At 42.3% G+C, this 20,730-nt stretch overlaps 1 protein-coding gene across 1 annotated transcript in view; it reads right to left on the reverse strand.

The window, feature by feature from the left end:
- HELLS (helicase, lymphoid specific) overlaps positions 1-18,782 on the reverse strand; it is a 59,988-nt gene extending 41,206 nt beyond the window's left edge. Inside the window, exons 1-6 of the mRNA XM_012505831.2 lie at positions 18,632-18,782; positions 18,082-18,203; positions 10,026-10,148; positions 6,120-6,176; positions 1,292-1,328; positions 1,143-1,207 (exon numbers count right to left, since the gene is read on the reverse strand). Of these exons, the coding sequence (XP_012361285.1) occupies positions 1,143-1,207; positions 1,292-1,328; positions 6,120-6,176; positions 10,026-10,148; positions 18,082-18,203; positions 18,632-18,662 (435 nt within the window). The 5' untranslated portion in view covers positions 18,663-18,782. The remainder of the gene's footprint in view (positions 1-1,142; positions 1,208-1,291; positions 1,329-6,119; positions 6,177-10,025; positions 10,149-18,081; positions 18,204-18,631) is intronic.
- Between the last annotated feature and the right edge of the window lie 1,948 nt (positions 18,783-20,730).

The raw sequence follows: 20,730 nt of genomic DNA on the forward strand, positions 1-20,730 counted from the left end.
TCAAGATCAGCCTGGGCAACATACTGAAACCCCATCTCTACTAAAAATACAAAATTAGCCGGGTGTGGTGGCACATGCCTGTAATCCCAGCTACTCGGGAGGCTGAGGCAGAAAAATCGCTTGAACCTGGGAGGCGGAGGATGCAGTGAACCTAGATCGCGCCATTGCACTCCAGCCTGGGCAACAAGAGTAAATCTCCGTCTCACCAAAAAAAAAAAAAAAAAAAAAAATGAAAACCAACAAAAAGCTGGGCACACTGGCTCACACCTGTACTCTCAGCAGTTTGGGAGACTGAAGCAAAAAGATCATTTGAACCCAGGAGCTCAAGAGCAGCCTAGGCAACATGACATCTCATCGCTACAAAAAATTTAAAAATTAGCCAGCTGTGCATGGTGTCACACACCTGTAGTCCCAGCTACTCAGGGGGCTGAGGTAGGAGGATCACTTGAGCTCATGAGGTCGAGGCTGCAGTGAGCCATGATTGTGCCACTGCACTCCAGCTAGAGTCACAGAGTGATACACTGTCTCAAAAAAAGAAAAGAAGAAAAAAAAGAAGGAAGCTAGAAAGGAAGGAAGGAAGGAAACGAAAGAAAGAAAAGAAAACCAGAACCTAAAGTTATAAGCCTACTTGCCACTTAAGTGAGGATGGGCATGATGGCTCATGCCTGTAATCTGGCATTTTAGGAGACCGAGGCGGGCGGATCACCTTAAGTCAGCCTGGCCAACATGGTGAAACCCCATCCCTACTAAAAATACAAAAATTAGCCAGGCGTGGTGGTTGGCGCCTGTTATCCCAGCTACTTGGGAGGCTGAGACAGGAGAATCGCTTGAACCCGCGAGGTGGAGGTTGCAGTGAGCAGATATAGTGACACTGCAAGGCAGCATGGACCACAGAGCTCCATCTCAAAAAAAAAAAAAAGTCTATGAAGGTCAGATGACATTAGTTTCAGATTAGTCTCAAGTCTACTGTAGGTTGGTAGATAGCTTCAAACATTTTGGCAGCTTCACCTATAAATGATATATTAAATTAAAAACATATTTGACGTCATATTGAATATTCAATCCGTACAGATTTAAGGTGGTTTAAAACCTACATTTTACTCAACATCAAATGTTAGGTGCCCTCTCCCTTTTATTTTTACCTCTTTTGACATGACCTCTGAAATATTGTATGATTCATCTTCTCTTCCTCTTTTTTTCCTCATAACTATAAAAAAAAATTTTATTTTTGATAGCAATTAAAATAGAAATATAAACACATATTCTTCAAAACTAGAATAAGGATATTTACCTGGCTTCTCTTCACCTGTATCAATTGAATTTTTACCCTACAAAACAAGGATTCAGAATATTGATTTTACTAAGGACCTTTATAGTATTATACATTAAAAGGCACTGATTAACTTGAGAAAAAATGTCTCCTGCAATTGAGCCACATCCACAATTTTTCACTATTATACTTACCTACATGTAATATTTTTCTGTATTTCCCTACTATAACTTGTTCATAATCTCTGCTTTTTCCCAAGGGTTCTACTTCTGTCCATTTTTTTCCATTTAGAAGAGAAATTTAAAAATTAAACATAATTGGCATTTCGTTTGTTTGTTTTTTGGAGACGGAGTTTCACTCTTGTCGCCCAGGATAATGTGCAATGGTACAATCTCGGCTCACTGCAACCTCTGCCTGCCAGGTTCAAGAGATTTCTCTGCTTCAGCCTCCAGAGTAGCTGGGATTACAGGCACCTGCCACCACGCCCGGCTAATTTTTGTATTTTTAGTAGAGATGTGGTTTCACCATGTTGGCCAGGCTAGTCTTGAATTCCTGACCTCAGGTGATCTGCCCACCTAGGCCTCCCACAAGTGCTGGGATTACAGGCATTGAGCCACTGCGCCCAGTCCATAGTTGGCGTTTTTATTTAGAAATACCAGGTATATCTTGGCCGGGCGCGGTGGCTCAAGCCTGTAATCCCAGCACTTTGGGAGGCAGAGGCAGGCGGATCATGAGGTCAGGAGATCACGACCATCCTGGCTAACACGGTGAAACCCTGTCTCTACTAAAAATACAAAAAATTAGCTGGGCGTGGTGGCGGGCACCTGTAGTCCCAGCTACTCGGGAGACTGAGGCAGGAGAATGGCGTGAACCCTGGAAGCGGAGCTTGCAGTGAGCCGACATCACGCCACTGCACTGCAGCCTGGGTGACAGAGCCATGTACATCTTTATACATCACACTAAAGATATTCAATAGGTAGGGTATTGAAGGAATATTCATTGTGAATGAAATTCATACACTAAATATAACCCAAAGCAGAAATAAAAGAGAATACTAATGGAAAATTATTAGTGAGGAAGGTAAGGGAAATGAGATGTTAAGAAACAGTTTCTGGCCAGGTGCAGTGGCTCACACCTATAATCCCAGCACTTTAGGAGGACTAGGTAGTAGGATTGCTTGAAGCCAGGAGTGCAAGACCAGCTTGGGCAACAAAGCAAGATCCCCACCTCTATAAAAAATGTAAAAATTAGCTGAGCATGGTGGTGTGCACCTGTAGTCTCAGCTACTCAGGAGGCTGAGGTGGGAAGATGGCTTGACCCCAGGAGTTCAAAGCTGTAGTGAGCTACTATGGTGCTACCGGACTCTAGCCTGGGCTACTGAGGCATCACCTCTAAAAAAATTTTTTAAGTTTCAAAATAAGAGTTGGGAAAGTATTATATCAAGAATAGGTGAACAACATGCATGATAAAATGACAAAAAATATATATATAATGAATTTTTAAATTAAGTTACAAAGTCTCAAGATTAAACAAGAAAATAATGAAAAAGGACTGGACTTGGTGCGATTAGAGTAGGCAGAATAGTTGACACCTTTACGAAAAAAGCAGAGGGGAAAAAAATCAAAGCCCTGGTATAAAAAGCTAGGTGGAATAAAGTGAAGGATATATTAAATTAACAGGTTAAAAAGCAGGAAATAAATGACTAAGCCAGTAAAATTATCATATAAATAAAAACATGTTCTTCAAAACACCTAGGTAAGGCCAGTTGTGCTAGCTCATGCCTGTAATCCCAGCACTTTCGGAGGCCAAGGTGTGGGTGTGGGTGTGGGGGATAGCTTGAGCCCAGGAGTTCGAGACCAGCCTGGGCAACATAGTGAAGCTCTGTCTCTATGAAAATAAAAATCTGAAAAGCCCTAGGTAAGTCTCTGAAATTAGCAAGTGAGTCAAGGATCAGAGGGTTTTTTTTTTTTTTTTTTTTTTTTTTGAGACGGAGTCTTGCTCTGTCACCCAGGCCAGAGTCCAGTAGCATGATCTCAGCTCACTGCAACCTCCGCCTCCCGGGTTCAAGCAATTCTCCTGTGTCAGCCTCCCGAGTAGCTGGGATTACAGGTACCCGCCATCACGCCCGGCTAATTTTTGTATTTTTAGTAGAGACTGGGTTTCACCATGTTAGCCAGGTTGGTCTCCAGCTCTTGACCTCAGGTGATCGGCCCACCTTGGCCTCCCAAAGTGCTGGGATTGCAGGCATGAGCCACCGTGCCTGGCCCATTTTTATTTTATTTTTTTAATACTCTCTCTCAGTAGACTCAGTATTACCAGTTTTATTTATTTATTTATTTATTTAGGAACAGACTCTCCCTCTGTGGCCCAGACTAGAGTGCGGTGACGCAATCTTGGCCCACTGCAACCTCTGCCTACCGTGGTTCAAGTGATACTTGTGCCTCAGCCTCCCAAGTAGCCGTGACTACAGGCAGACACCACCACACCCCGCTAATTTTTTGTATTTTTAGCAGAGACAGGGTCTCATCATGTTGACCAGGCTGGTCTCGAACTCCTGGCCTCAAGGAATCCATCTGCCTCAGCCTCCCAAAGTGTTGGGATTATAGGCGTGAGCCACCACACCTAGCAGTATTACGAGTTTTAAATAATGGGTTTTGTTGCAAAATAGTCTGCAAAATACTTTATCAGGCATTTTAACATCACCATTAACTAGTCTAAGAATCAAAAAACTAGACTTAATCTCAGCAATTCGGGAGGCCAAGGCGAGTGGATCACAAGATCAGGAGGTCAAGACCAGCCTGGCCAAGATGGTGAAACCCTGTCTCTACTAAAAATACAAAAATTAGCCGGGTGTGGTGGAAGGTGCCTGTAATCCCAGCTACTTGGGAGGCTGAGGCAGAGAACTGCTTCAACCCGGGAGATGAAGGTTGCAGTGAGCCAAAATCACGCCACTGCATTCCAGCCTCGGTGACAGAGCGAGACTCCGTCTCAAAAAAAAAATAAATAAATAAAAGGCAGTTTAGCACAGAAGCTAAGTAGAAGCTCTTAAACTCATCCTGGGTTCAAATCCGTAATTTTCAGCAAATTAGAGTCAGCTCTCATTATCTGCAGTACTTGTGGTTCGATAAAATCACTATGACTACTGACTTACTGCCCCCAGGAAAAATACAAGCTTGGGTCTCTGAATCTGATTATGACATTTTCAACCAAACGATACACAACCCTGTTTTATTTGTGTTTCTGTTTTTAAAGATATCTTATTTAATATATATGTTGATTAATATTGAACTCAGGGCCGGCTGGGTGCGGTGGCTCTCACCTGTAATCCCAGCACTTTGGGAGGCCGAGGCGGGCAGATCATGAGGTCAGGAATTTGAAAACAGCCCGCCCAATATGGTGAAACCCTGTCTCTACTAAAAATACAAAAATTAGCCAGGCATGGTGGCGCGCACCTGTAGTCCCAGCTACTCGGGAGGCTGAGGCAGAAGAATTGCTTGAACCCAGGAGGTGGAGGTAGCAGTGAGCTAAGATTGCACCACTGCACTCCAGCCTAGGCGACAGAGCAAGACACTGTCTCAAAAAAATAAAATAAAATAAAATAAAATAAATAAATAAATATCGAACTCAGGGCCAATAGCACTGTACCTCATGCCTAAATGAAGCTTACCCAAGACACACTTTCTCCATATGGCACAGCTTTTTTGTACTTAGAAACACTAGACAGCACTTTGGTACAATAGTTGGGGACCATTTTAACAGCAAAATCACCAGGAAAAAACACAAAAAAATGCAAAAATTACGGTGCTAAATAAAGACCATGAAAAGGTTATATGCTTGACATACATATGGTAGCTGAAAACAAAGCACAGCAACCCATGTTTGAGCTAAGCTTGAAACATATGTATTGGAAGACTAAAATTCTTTGCTGCTCTGAACATAAGTATGTCCAAAAATGACCATGATGGTGTCAGAAATCTTGACTCTGGGGTTACACATAAATTTAAGTGAGTAGGCAAATTCACAAATATAGAATCTTTGAATATGATTGTTCTTTATCTCCTTGCATCAGCCTATTTATGTAAAATGGGGGAAAAAAGTACCTCTACCTAACAAGAACTGTTGTGAGAGTAAGAGAAAACAGGCTGGGCGTGGTAGCTCACTCCTGTCATCCGAGCACTTTGGGAGGCCGAGGTGGGCAGATCACGAGGTCAGGAGATGGAGACCATCCTGGCTAACACAGTGAAACTCTGTCTCTACTAAAAATACAAAAAATTAGCCAGGCGTGGTGGCGGGCGCCTGTAGTCCCAGCTACTCGGGAGGCTGAGGCAGGAGAATGGCGTGAACCCAGGAGGCAGAGCTTGCAGTGAGGCGAGATTGCACCACTGCACTCCAGCCTGGGTGACAGAGCGAGACCCCATCTCAAAAAAAAAAAAAAAAAAAAAAAATAGAGTATGAGAAGACATGATAGCACACCTGACACACAGTATGTACTCAATAAATTATTTCTCTTCTCACTAGCACAACTTCATTACAGGTTTCAAAGAAGGTGGCCACTTATAAAATGCCTTGAAGTTTAAATTTGCAGATCCTTTCCAATTAAGAAAGTCAAATTTTGCCATCGTCCAAAATAATCCATAGAATAAGAAACTAAAGTGGATCATACTTGGCTCTTTCTCCATTTCTTAAATAGTGAGGAACAGATTTTACATGTTTCTGCATTGCTTGTAACAAAGTTAGGTTTAGCACTAAAGAAAGTTAAAATTAAACAGATGATCAAAAAAATCAGAAGATACAAAAGTATTTCTTCAAATTTAAATGACATAAAAAATATTCTGGCTGGCTATATTACCTTTTTAACTTTTAAAGACTCCTTTTTTCTCTCCAATTTTTCTTTCTTCTTCTGTTCCTGTAAGATAATTTTTTCTTATGTCACAAGTGGGAAGTGCAACATTAAAAAAAAACTCATATGAATTCTCAAATAACTTATGTTTACAATGAGAAACTAAGGTCTACCATAATTAAAAAACAGGGAGGAACTTGTACTTCAAGCCTTTATGGACTAATGGGACAGATTTAGCCTGCTGCCTTAAACAACTAAAATCCAGATAAAATTTATTAAACAATGGTTTTCAGACAACATGCAGTAACGGACTGTAAACACTAACAAAAGGGAAACAAGGTTAATCTTCTGACTGCCCAGCTTACTGCCTGATACAATTTTAAAGTACAAATAATGGAGAAAAATCCAAACAGAGCCCAACAGTCTCTTTGTGTTGAGGAGACGGAATCCAAAACTTAAGAGCAGTAGCAATCCCAGGGTCAAGTACCAGAGAGGACAAAGCTGCACAAAGGCAGCTGTTATCTCTCTCTCAGGCTGAGTACTGGTAAGCGCATGGTAACCAACGCCAGGAGAAGAGTCACCAGAAAGAAGGAGGTGGAACCTCTCATATTCCAAGGGGTCAGGCATAATAAGGCATATTTCACATTCTCTCAGCCAAAGTAGAAAGTCCTCTTAATATAAAAGGCATCAAGTAGAGTGCTCAGAAAAGGGATCAACTTATTCCTAGACTAAAAGCTATTCTAGACATACTCTTACAAATTTTTAACAGACACCAAAAATTCAAACCATTTCCAAGAGGTGATGAAAGGGGTAGATGCTGTGTAACTCATTAAGTTGAATATTTGTTTTTCCATTTGTTTTACTTTACCATAAAAAAGTAATAAAAGGGTTTCAAACAAAGGAAAAAGGAGATTTGACAAATAGGGCAAAATTTAAATCGATAATTGTTAAATGTAGGTGATGGGGACACAGGGACTTACTGTATTTTCTCAATTTGCACAAGTTTTTAAATCTTCATAACAGTCTAGTGGAAAGACAAACAATAAATACAATAAATGATGTATATCAGATGAAAAGTGCAATGGGAAGAACAGAACAAGGTAAAGAGAATCAGGTGTGTTAGCAACTTTCTTAAAATGTGAGGGCAAGTCTCATCTAGAAACCATTTAAGTTAAGGCTTGAAGATGAAGTTAAGCCATGCAGTTATTTAGAAGAAGAACGTTCCACGCATAAAATAGCAAGGGCAAAAGCCCAAGACAGGAAACACATCTGGAGATGGGTCTGAAAGGTAATGGGATTGAGGGAAGCAGTCAAATTGCTTACAGACATACAGACATTATCAGGACTTTCACTTTTCAGAAACAACATAAGCTACGAGACAGTGAAACATCTTTAAAGTACTCCAAGAAATAAAGTACTAAAGAAAAAAAATTCTTTACCCAGTAAAAATGCATTTCAAAAATGAAAGTAAGTGAAGACATTCAGACATATGAAAGCTAAAAGAACCCATCACCAACAGAAAATGCAAATGAACCTATAATAACAGAAAACAGATCAATTGGCTATCTGTGGATAGAACATGGGGTAGGGATGGGCGAGAAGAATTATAAATAAGCAGAAAGAATTCTTTGGAATCAGTGGGTATGTCCACTATCATGATTGTAATGTCTTCACAAGTATATCCATATATCAAAACTTAGGGAATTGTACATTTTAAATATGTGCAGTTTAGTGTATGTCAATTACACCCCAATAACGACACTTCTTAATGGAATCCTTCTCAGGAAGAAAAAAAAAATAACCTACAGAAAAACATGACATGAATCTAAAAAATACACTGAGCAAAAGTAACAAGACAAAGAGTGCATACGTGCAAGAATATTGAGAAAAAAGCAAACTCAGTTTCTCCCTACACACTCAACAATCAACACAAAAGACTTCTGTGACCCAATGTGTGGGGGTTTTCCCTATAAACCAAACAAGCATTTCTGCAGTGACACCAGCTGGATGTCCTCTATTGTAATTCAATTCTGACACTAGGGGGTGAAAGCACCATACCCCATACGTTGGGGGTTCAGTCCCCAAGACTTTTATCTACCAGTTCCAGATGCCAATCGCAAGGCCCAAGTCGCTTTACCTGTGCTTCTTACTGAATAGCTATAAATCAGGGTTCCCACAAGCCCCTCTTTGGGTTTCACTAATTTGCTAGAGGAGGTTACAGAACTCAAAGAAACACTAAAGTTTATTGGTTTATTATAAAGAATATGACAGTCCAGGCGCAGTGGCTCACCCCTGTAATCCCAGCACTTTGGGAGGCCAGAGTAAGCAGATCACATGAGCCCAGGAGTTCCAGACAAGCCTCGGCAACATGGCAAAACTGTCTCTACAAAAAATACAAAAATAAGACAGACATAATGGTGTGCTCCTGTAGTCCCAGCTACTCGGCCTCAGGAGTCAGAGGTTGCAGTGAGCTGAGATGGTGCACTGCACTCCAGCCTGGGCAACAGGGTAAGACTCTGTCTCCAAAAAAAAAAAGAAAGAAAGAAAGATTACAATATATTCAGAGGAGCACCAGAGGAAGAGATGAATAGAACACGTTATGGGGAAAGAAGCGCAGAGCTTCCATGCCTTTTCTGGATGCGCCACCCTCTCCAGGAACCTCCATGTGTTCAGCTATCCAGAAGTTCTCCAAACCCTGTCCCCTTTTGGGTTGTTTTTTTATCTATTTATTTTTGAGGCAGGGTCTCACTCTGTCATCCAAGCTGGATCCAGTGGTACAATCTCAGCTCACTGCAACCTCCACCTCTCAGGTTCAAGCGATCCTCCTGCCTCAGCCTCCCGAGTAGCTGGGCTTACAGGCACACACCACCATGACCCGCTAATTTTTATATTTTTGGTAGAGACGGGTTTTCACTATGTTACTCAGGCTGGTGTCGAACTCCTGGGCTCAAGTGATCTGTCCGCCTTGGCCTCCCAAAGTGCTGGGATTACAGGCATGAGCCACTGCGCCCAGCCTGTTTTATTTTTGAGACAGGGTCTTGCTCTGTCACCCAGGCTAGAATGCAGTGGTGCCATCACAGTTCATTGCAGCCTTGATCTCCTTGGCTCAAGCCATCCTCCTGCCTCAGCCTCCCAAGTAGCTGGGACTAGAGGCACATGCCACCTTACCTAGCTAATTGTTCTATTAGAGATAGGGTTTTGCCATGTTACCCAGCCTGGTCTCAAACTTCTGGGCTCAAGCAATCCACCTACCTAGGCTTCCCAAAGTGCTGGGATTACAGATGTGAGCCACGCCCAGCCCTTTTGGGTTTTTAATGAAGACTTCATAACACAGACATGATTGATTCAATCATGACTACTGGTTAACAAGTTAACTTTCCATCTCTTTTCTTTTCCTCAAGGTTGAGGGTGAGGCTAAATCCCAACCCTCTAATCCAGGCTTTGTCTTAGGCTCCCATCCTGAAGCTACCTAAGGGCTGCTAGCCATTGATCATTAGCATTAAAAAAAAAAAAAAAAAAAACTATTACTTTGAAGATTCCAAGGATTTCAAGAGTTGTATACCAGGAAATGGTGATGAAGACCAACTATTTACTCACTAGCACAATACTCTGATTTCATTTATACAATTTTCTAGGAAAAAACAATACTGGTCTATAGTGACAGAAAGCAAATCAGTGGTTTGCTGGACACCAGCCATGGGGATCACTGTCAGCACAAGATAATATTTTGGAGTTCATGGAAGTGCACTGTATCTTGATTGTGCTGGTGGTTACACAGATCTATGTATTTACTAGTCAAACTCAGCAAACTGTACACTTAAAATCTGTCCATTTTACTGTATATAATGCACACTTCAATAAAGCTATTTTTAAATTTTTTTAAGCTTTCACTTACAGTCAGTTACATATACATACCTCTAACTGTTGCTGTTCCATTTTCGTCAATAAAAATTTGGAGTAGATATTGCTTTTTTCAAGCAAATGTTGAAGTCTACGGTACCGAATTTCTGTCGACTCTCTATCCCAAGACATGCGAGCCTATCCAAAGAGAAAATTTCCATAATTACAAACACTTTCTGACATACATTAATTTTTTTGGCATAAAGTTTAATAAAAATGGCTAAAATAACATTTTTTAAACCAAACACTTTTTCAAACCCAAAACTGGAACAAATAACTGTAAAAAACAAATAGTTTTTGGGTTTAACAGGCAATCTGATAGATGCAGTTCGTCTATCAAAATATTATAATTTCAAATATTGAACACATGGTTTCTGGCACTACTGAGTTGGAAGGTCCACTTAAAAAAACAACTGAAGGCCGGGTGCAGTGGCTCACACCTGTAATCCCAGCACTTTGGGAGGCCAAAGCGGGTGGATCACCTGAGGTCGGGAGTTCAAGATCAGCCGGACCAATATGGAGAAACCCTGTCTCTACTAAAAATACAAAATTAGCCAGGCATGGTGGTGCATGCCTGTAATCCCAGCTACTTGGGAGGCTGAGGCAGGAGAATCGCTTGAACCCGGGGGAGGCAGAGGTTGCAGTGAGCCGAGATCATGCCATTGCACGCCAAACAAGAGCAAAACTCCATATCAAAAAAAAATTGGGGCCGGGCACAGTGGCTCACGCCTGTAATCCCAGAACTTTGGGAGGCCGAGGAGGGTGGATCACCTGAGGTCAGGAGTTTGAGACCATCCTGGCCAAAATGGTGAAACCCCATCTCTACTAAAAATATAAAAATTAGCTGGACGTGGTGGCGCATGCCTGTAGTCCCAGCTACTCAGGAGGCTGAGGCAGGAGAATCGCTTAAACCCAGGAAGCAGAGGTTGCAGTGAGCTGAGATGGCACCACTACACTCCAGCCTGGGTGACAGAATGAGACTCCGTCTGAAAAAAAAAAAGTATGTAGCCGTTTTCAATCTTAATATAAGTGTGTAATTTGCTAAAACATTGATGTTGTGGTTCCGTGTTATTATATTACCTTGCTATGTACACATAAGGAAAGTTTTTGATTAATTTTGCACTTGACCCTCATAAAAAGTGATTGCCTAGGTGACACTAGAAAATTCTAAGACAAGTTTTCAGAGTCTCTCCCTATTTGAGATTAATAAACAAGTTTATCTGGATAGAACATTTTAGAAAAATACTACCAACACAATTCATCCTAATAATCAAAACACATCCAGCCAAGATTAACACCTCCACCCCCTGTTTTTTAAGGCAGGGTCTCACACTGTAAATGGTGCAATTGTGGCTTACTGCAGCCTTGAAATCCCATGCTCAAACCACCCTCCCACTTCAGCCTCCCAAGTAGCTGGGACTCTAGGCAGATGCCACCATGCCCTGTTAATTTTTGTATTTTTTTTTTTGTAAAGACAGGGTTTCACCATATTGCTAAGGCAGGTCTCCAACTCCTAAACTCAAGAGATTCGTCTGCCTTGTCCTCCCAAAGTACTGGGATTACAGGCATGTGCCACCATGCGCAACCAAGATTACCAATTCTGTAACATGAATCCAGCCTAGTAAATCAACAAACATGTACTGCAACAATTATATAAATTACGTAACTGGTAGAAGACAGAAAGTCTGATTTATACTACAGATGAGATATTAGTGTAATATCTGAAAACAACAAGTATTAAAGACATATACATAGCAGTAAACTGTACAGTACTATCTAAATCCTGAAGAATTCTAAGAATTACTAAAATTGGAGAAGTCAGATTTCAGGAAATAGATGACATCTGAGGGGTCTGAAGGATGGATAAAAGAGAGCAGAAACACTCAAGTTTTGTCAATTACTGTGGAAGTTCCTGCATTAAGCAACACTGGCCTCAGCAACAGCACTGAAAATCACACTTAACTTTAGAATTAAAAACACTTTTATAGATTAGATAGTAGGTATCTTTCATTTTATACAGTCCTGACTTAGAGTCTAGTGGCAGATTTTTTAGTATTTTGTTTTCTCAACTAAACCAATTCCCCTACTTTTCAACAAGGATTAATGAAAACACAAAGTCAACCAATAAAATCTAACTGCCCCTTTCCCCAGTAATTGGTGGTTTCAACTTAAGAGGAAAGTAATTGAGCGTTGTTTACAGCGTGTTTGAAATGGGGGATATGAGGCCGGGCGCGGTGGCTCACGCCTGTAATCGCAGCACTTTGGGAGGCTGAGGCGGGCGGATCCCGAGGTCAGGAGATTGAGAGTCCCGGCTAACACCGTGAAACCCCATCTCTACTAAAAATACAAAAAATTAGCCGCGTGTGGTTGCAGGCGCCTGTAGTCCCAGCTACTTAGGAGGCTGAGGCAGGAGAATGGCGTGAACCCGGAAGGCGGAGCTTGCTGTGAGCCTAGATCGCACCACTGCACTCCAGCCTGGGCAACAGAGCAAGACTCCATCTCAAAAAAAAAAAAAGAAAAGAAATGGGGGATATGAATTCATTTTTATACTCTAAATAATGCCCTAGCACTTGGGTAATTTTGCTGCTCCAGCTTGTCAATATCTTTAAGATATCATTTTATATTGCCTTACATTTTCCTAGCTATTATATCATCAGGGTAGCTTTCTTTCAAAATATATTTCTTTTTCTTTTTTGAGATGGAGTCTCGCTCTGTTGCCCAGGCTGGAGTGCAGTGGCACAATTTTGGCTCGCCTCTGCCTCCGCCTCCCGGGTTCAATCAAATCTCTGCCTCAGCCTCCCCAGTATAGCTGGGATTAGAGGTGCCTGCCACCACGCCCCGCTAATTTTTGTATTTTTAGTAGAGACGGGGTTTCACCATCTTGGCCAGGCTGGTCTTGAACTGACCTCATGGTCCACCTGCCTCGGCCTCCCAAAGTGCTGGGATTATAGGCGTGAGCCACCGCACCCGGCCTCAAAATATATTTCTATTATAAAATCAGTGGCAACAGTAAGATTCTAAGAAGGGACCTAACAAAAGTAATGCATACTCATTACAGAAAAACTAAATGTCAAAAAATATATAAATCACCCATAATCCCACCTACACAGATAATTCTTAACATCTTGAACTCAATTTTCAGTTCTTTTAGGACAGCGTTTCTTTTACTATTACCAATATACTACTGTGGTTACAATACGCAACCAGTGAGGTGGATATGAAAACAGGGAGATGAAAATTATTTACACAATATATGGATTCTTAAATTTTTAACTTTTAAAATTTAAGTTCAGTTAAAATAACGTGGGTTTAACTTAGATATAGTTGATACCTTAAATCCTGCACAGAATTAGCACTTTTCTTTCTTCTGAGACAGGGTCTCACTCTATCACTCAGGCTGGAGTGCAGTGGTGAGATCTCGGCTCAATGCAACCTGCGCCTCCCAGGCTCAAGAGATGATCCTCCTGCCTCACCCTCTTGAGTAGTAGCTAGGACCTATAGGCGCGTGCCACCATGCCGGCTATTTTCTAATTTTTTGTAGAGATGGGGTTTCACCCTGTTACCCAGGCTGGTCTTAACTCCTGGGCTCAAGCGATCCACCCCGCCTCAGCCTCCCAAAGTGCTGGGATTACAGGCATGAGCCACCACGCCTGGCCAGCACATATTTTTAAAATAACTAAATACAGCCAGGCGTGGTGACTCACGCCTGTAATCCCGGCACTTTGGGAGGTCGAGGAAGGCAGATCATGAGGTCAGGAGTTCGAGACCAGGCTGGCCAATATGTTGAAACCCCATCTCTACTAAAAATACAAAAAAAATTAGCCGGGCGTGGTGGCACGCGCCTGTAGTCCTAGCTACTTGGGAGGCTGAGGCAGAAGAATCGCTTAAACCCGGCAGATGATGGTCGCAGTGAGCCAAGATCACACCACTGCACTCCAGCCTGGGTGACAGAGGGAGGCTCTGTCTCAAAACAAACAAACAAGCAAAAAAAACCTAAATACTTGCCTGGTGGTCCTGGAAAAATTTTTCTTTAAAAAAAAAAAAAATCGGCTGGGCATGGTGGCTAATGCCTGTAATCCCAGCACTTTAGGAGGTCAAGACAGGCGGATCACCTGAGGTCTGGAGTTCGAGACCAGCCTGACCAACATCGAGAAACCCCATCTCTACTAAAAATACAAAATTAGCCAGGCTTGGCAGCACATGCCTATAATCCCAACTACTCAGGAGGCTGAGGCAGGAGAATTGCTTGAACCCCGGAGGCAGAGGTTGCAGTGAGCCGAGACTGCTCCAGCCTGGGCAACAAGAGTGAAACTCCGTCTCAAAAAAAAAAAAAAAAAATCACTAAAGCTTTAAGATGCCATCATGGAAAAAATAATATACAATTAATATTAAAATAATACTATATAAGTGGTTAATCCTTAAACCTGGTCTTCTGTATTTCAAAATCTTCCTATCACTGTTTTTTCTTTATTTATCAATTTCATTATTATATTATGGTAAATTGCAACTCCATCTGTTGAAAGCACTGAGTGCCTGGCAGGAAACAACTCTGGATAACTACAGTACAGAGTATGCCAGTGGACACCGAGGGCAGAAATTCCTCATTATCTATCCCATTATCTCTCCCAACAGCAATCCCGGATTTTTTATTGGGGGGTGGGAGGAGTTCTATTTTAGCCTACACGTATTATGATCCTTTTACCTCCCCAAGAAATCTCCTGACTCCAACTTTCCCCCTCCTCCACTTCACAGGCATTATCAGTACTCAAATCTCCTAGACTAACAATGACTTCTTTTAAAGGGAAATACATGTGAAAAGTCAAAGAAAATAACTGTAGCCAATGAATGTCAAAGTCATTTTCTAGGCTCCTTACAAACCTTAGGATTTCCTAAAGCCAAATGCTTCTCATTAAGGAACTTAAGCTAGCTCTTCCTCTGTTAAGTACTTCTAAATACATGCCCATACAGACTGTATTCTCCCAAAAGAAAAGGAATTTCTACCTTTGCATAGTGAATTGTTTGGCCTGCAAAGACATGTTTATTAATCTCAAATAGGTAGAGATCTGAAAACTTTTCTTAGAATTTTCTAGTGTCATCTAGGCAATCACTTTTTATGAAGGTCAAGTGCAAAAAATAATCAAAAACTTTCCTTATCTGTACATAACAAGACAACGTAATACGAAACCACAACACTAATGTTTTAGCAAATTATACACTTATATTAAGATTGAAAATGGCTACATACTTTTTTTTGAGACGGAATCTTGCTCTGTCACCCAGGCTGGAGTGCAGTGATGCCATCTCGGCTCACTGCAACCTCCGCCTCCTGGGTTCAAGCAATTCTCCTGCCTCAGCCTCCTGAGTAGTTGGGACTGCAGGTATGCGCCACCACATCTGGCTAATTTTTGTATTTTTAGTAGAGACGTGGTTTCACCATGTTGGCCAAGCTGGTGTCCAACTCCTGACCTCAGGTGATCCACCTGCCTCGGCCTCCCAAAGTGCTGGGATTACAAGCATGAGCCACCACGCCAGGCCATGAAAACAGCTATATACTTTTTTAATGGAAGGATTAAAAATTACTCTTTAGGTTCTATGATGCATAATTATTAAATTTAGGACTAACTGCAAAATGTTTGTTCATAAGCTTAAAAATGTCACTAAAAGTAGCAGGTCATTTGACCTCAGCAAATATATAAAATACTACATATTTGACTTATCCTTTTAAAATGTAAAGTGTTTCTTCCCTTGAACGAATAATGCCTTCTGAAAATGTACTGTTGTCATATCTCAGGCATATCTTTCTTTAAATGCTATTTCCCTACCCAACACTCATCATGGGTATATGAAGAAACAAGATAAAACTGAAGATACATTACTCAAGACAAAATTATCACATCCCTCTTAGACCGCTTCAGTTGATTCCATTCTGGGCACTTGCCCCAGAATCTATACTTTATAATTCACCTGGTTATATAGCTAATAAGTATATTTAGTATATGTATATAATCTTGTATATTATAAAATACCATTTTATCGTTAGCTATTCAATAAGCATTTACTGATTGCCTACTATGTGCCAGGTGCAAAGCCTACAAAAACAAAACAGCAAGTGATGCACCCTCAAGAAACAAAGTGAGAAAGAATCAAAAAGTAGTATGAAGTATTTATCATTACTTATTTGATCATGGTAAATTCTATGTAATAAAGTAGTATGAAAATTCAAAGAATGAGAAAACGTGGTTCAGGTCAGACCTCTCAATTCTATTAATTCACATCTACCCTGAAGCAAGAAGTATTGATGTTACTTAAAGAAAATTTGTTAACATATTACCTTAACTGGTTATAGTCAACCAGAGATCATCAGTAATAACAGAAGGAGTATTACTGGAGTGAAAGTATATCACAGTAGTTAAAAAATGTGCATTCTAGAACCACATGGCCTACACTGGAATGTTAGCTCTGCCATTTACTAACTGTGGCACCCAAACAACCTCTATGTGCCTCAGTTTCCTCATCTGTAAAATAAGATGACTAATAAAACCTATTTGGTTGTGTAGTTCAATAATAGCAATTGTTTGTACTAGTAATTAAACTAGTAAGTTTAATAGCAGTAATAGTAATAATGAACATCTACTTTACAGAATAGTTGAGGATTCAATGAGTAAATACATGTAAAGCATTCAAAACAATGCATGACTCGTAATAAATGTTCATGAAGTATTAACAATGCTGACAAAAAAATTATTGTTTACATAACAGGGAACCAACGGCCTCATTACTCGTTTTTGGAGTGCATTATTTTCCAACTTAAGTAGTTTTATAATCATGAGTTAATTCACTATTATTAAGGACAGAAATTCTGCAGGCAGCCTGAGTTGAAATTTGACTTCGGCCGGGCGCGGTGGCTCAAGCCTGTAATCCTAGCACTTTGGGAGGCCGAGGTGGGTGGATCACGAGGTCAGGAGTTCGAGACCATCCTGGCCAACATCGTGAAACCCTGTCTCTACTAAAAATACAAAAAAATTAGCAGGGCGTGGTGGCAGGCGCCTGTAGTCCCAGCTACTCGGGAGGCTGAGGCAGGAGAATGGCGTGAACCTGGGAGGCAGAGCTTGCAGTGAGCCGAGATGGTGCCACTGCACTCCAGCCTGGGGGACAGAGCCAGACTCTGTCTCAAAAAAAAAAAAAAAAAAAGAAATTTGACTTCAACACTTACTATGTGCCCTTCTCCCTCAGTTTCTTCATTTGTAAATGAAGATAACAAAAAATAATCTATACCATAATATCGGTAGAGTTTAATAAATTAATAAAGCACAAGAAAACCACGTATTAGGCAGTACTTAAGAGTCAACTATCATTCTTTTTCTTGCATATGAATCAAGCAGCAGGGTGGGGCTTTAGAATAAACAAGAATTTTTTCAGGTTAAAAACTGCTTTTAGTAACTTACAAAATGCTCTCTACGAGAAAACTACAGCAACTTGCCATTGAAAAAGTACAGCACATTTTTAGCTGAAGGATCTTATGTAGCAATACACAGGCCATGAAACCAAAAGGAAAACAAACAGCAAGTTGATCACTTAGGTGGAAAACAGCACTACACTAAAAGGAAATCATTAGACTTGGATTCTAGTCCAGTCTTTGATTGATGCTAACTTCTCCTGCCCTCAGTCTAGTACATTACTTCTGCAGGTTTTAGCGATTCCTGTTTGCCATCAGACATTACATTTAAGGTAATTTTTAAAGGAAATAAGGATGACAAACGAAAAAACTCACTATCGACTTTGAAATACTTTTCATGGCTAAACAAGCAAGCTGAAAATTGAAATGCTCATTTAAAAGTGATGGGACTACCAAGACTATATCTCATAGAAACACACCATTCAAAGCACGTGCGAAAGGATTCTCAAAGGCAGTATCTGTAAACATAGAAAAAGGACAAGTAATAAAGCTGTTTTCTTTCAAGTTTATGAAAAAGCCCACTAAATAGGAAAGCAAAGAACACAAACCACACCTCCGGGTTAAAGCCGAGGTTACCACAGGCTTTCACGACGACGAACCTGATGCCTAAATTACCTTTTCCAGCATCTTCCGCTCTCTCTCTAGTCCAGCGGCTTCAAGCTGTTCTTCCTCTTCTAGCATGGCCGGGGTAATCACGGCAGTGTCCAGTTGTTCAACCATTGCTGGAGCCTCCGAGCCTGACGGGGGAGAAAGCTTTCAAATCGCAGTTTTAAAAAAATTACTAACTACTCAACTCCAACAAGAAACAGCCTTTCTCCCACCCGAGATGCACTGGAGCAAAAGCTGAAGACCCAGGGGACGCCAGCATCACCCTCTCAGAAGACACCGTAAGTCTTCACAACGTCTACAAGTTGCCCGGACCACAGTTTACAACTCGGGATGCTCGGGAAAATGCAGTTCCCTATGTGAAATCTTCACCGGCATGCTAATATGTGCGATTCCGGGGTGTCCTCCACTCACCGTTGCAGTTTCCCAACCCTCTTTTCCTCCTCAGTCCCTGCCCGGGGTCGGCTTCCTCCCCCAAACTCCGCCGCAGCCTCCATGCTTGCCCACCTCAGTCCCGCATGCTGCCACCCGCGCCCGAAAGAAGGTTTTCCTCACTCACCGCCGCTGCCCGCGGGCCGTTCCGCTGGCATGCCTGGACACTCACCCGGGAACCGGGTCCCCTACACTCAGAGCCTGCAACGCCGCGAGCTAACTCCTCACAGACGCTGCCAGCCCAGCCTTCTCACCAAACCCCCGCCAGGAAAAAAAGCGCGCTTCTCCTTCGCGGGAAAATCCTGTCATCTCGCGATACCTTACATTCCCCGCCCGCCCTCCAGCCCCGCTGCGCGAGATTTGGCGTAGCTTGCGGTTTTCGTCAGGACCCACCTGTGGCGACCGTAAGAGTTAACCTGGACCTCTGTCAGGAGGAAACTGGGTCCCGCTGCCGAACTCAGCCTGTAACTATCCTGTGAGATTGGGCGAGGTGGCCGATCGTGGAGGACCCAGTTTCCTCACATATCTGGTTCCGAACTACGCAATTAAAGTTTGGTAGCCCTGTTAATACTTTGCAAGGCGCCTTCCCACGCTGGCTGCTGTGATTGAGCACCCCCTAGCTCATGATCCTGTAGGTAGAGACGTCTGCGTATCTGCACGAGGATGTCAGAAACAGGAACATTTTTATAGGGCCAGCCTCGCCGCACCCGCAGCGTGCGGCTCATACCTTGAGTGAAAAATCCCCCAAAATGACAAAGAGGAGGGCTTTTTTGTGGGTGGGACGGGAGAGAGAAGGAACAGGAAATTAAGATTATGACTGGGTTAAAGAAAGCTGTTTAGGATAAGGGCGAGCTGAAAGCAGTGATGGACCAAGCGGAGTGGCCAGCAGAAGGAAGATTCAGGAAACCAAACAGGATTCATTCATTCGAGTGGGCAGTGAAGGAAGGAGCGGAGCTTTTCTTGTCCCTGGTTTTCACTTCAGCTTTCAATTCCTCCTTTTCTTGTTAGCATTCCTTTTCAAGTATTTCCTTTGTCTGCCTCTCCAGGGCTCCCTTTCCCACCTCCAATTTCTTAAGATGTATGGTATTAAATATACCTGCCATGTAACCACCCGTTTCCTTCATTTTGACTCCCACAACTTGTATGATTGTGTCTATACAAAATTTAAGAGTTTACAAGCCAGGTGCGGTGACTCACGCCTATAATCCCAGCACTTTCGGAGCCCAAGGCGGGTGGATCACGAGGTCAGGAGTTCAAGACCAGCCTGGCCAAGATGGTGAAACCCTGTCTCTACTAAAAATACCGAACAGCCGGGCGCGGTGGCAGGCGCCTGTAGTCCCAGCTACTCGGGAGGCTGAGGCAGGAGAATCGCTTGAACCCGGGCGGCAGAGGTTGCAGTGAGCAGAGATTGCGCCATTGCACTCCAGCCTGGGCAACAGAGAGAGACTCCGTCTCAAAAAAAATAGAAACGAAACCTAGTCTCTATATTTTATTTTATTAAGATAGGGTCTCACTCTGTCGTCCAGGCAGGAGTGGAATGGCACGATCTCTGCTCACTGCAATCTCCACCTCCTGGGCTCAGTTGATCCTCCCACCTCAGCCTAGCAAGTAGCTGAGACTACAGGTGCACGCCACCACGCCGAGACATTTTAGTGATGGACATTAGCCCGCACCAGGCTAATTTTTGTTGGTTTGGGGGTTTTGTTGGTTTGGGGATTTTGTTTCGTTTTTTGGTAGAGACGGTTTTTCGCCATGTTATCCAGACTGGTCTCGAAATCTTAGGTTCAAGGGATCCTCCCACCTCGGCCTCCGGAGGTGCTGAAAGTGCAGGCGTGACACATTGTGCCTGGTCCCTACAAAAATTTCCAAAATTAGCCGGCTGTGGTGGCGCTTGCCTGTGGTCCTAGTACTTGGGAGGCTGAGGTGGGAGAATCACTTGAGCCCAGGTGGTCGAGGCTGCAGTGAGCCAAGACTGTAACACTGCACTCCATCCTGAGTGATAGAGCGACACTTTGTCTCAAAAAAAAAACCATGGGAATAAAGGAAAATCTTGAGTTGCTTCAAGGGAAATTCTAGGAACCTAGCTAGCCCTGACAAGTAAATAAGCAGCTTGATAAGGAAGAAGGTAATGGTAGCCTAAAACAATAGCCCAGGAATTTAGATTCAGGAGATGTTTGGTTCCTTTATAAAAACTAGAGATAATATCTTAACACATGTCTCTGAGTT

The sequence above is a fragment of the Nomascus leucogenys genome, chromosome 3 (genome assembly GCF_006542625.1).
Source record: "Nomascus leucogenys isolate Asia chromosome 3, Asia_NLE_v1, whole genome shotgun sequence".
In the NCBI taxonomy this organism is placed as follows: domain Eukaryota; kingdom Metazoa; phylum Chordata; class Mammalia; order Primates; family Hylobatidae; genus Nomascus; species Nomascus leucogenys.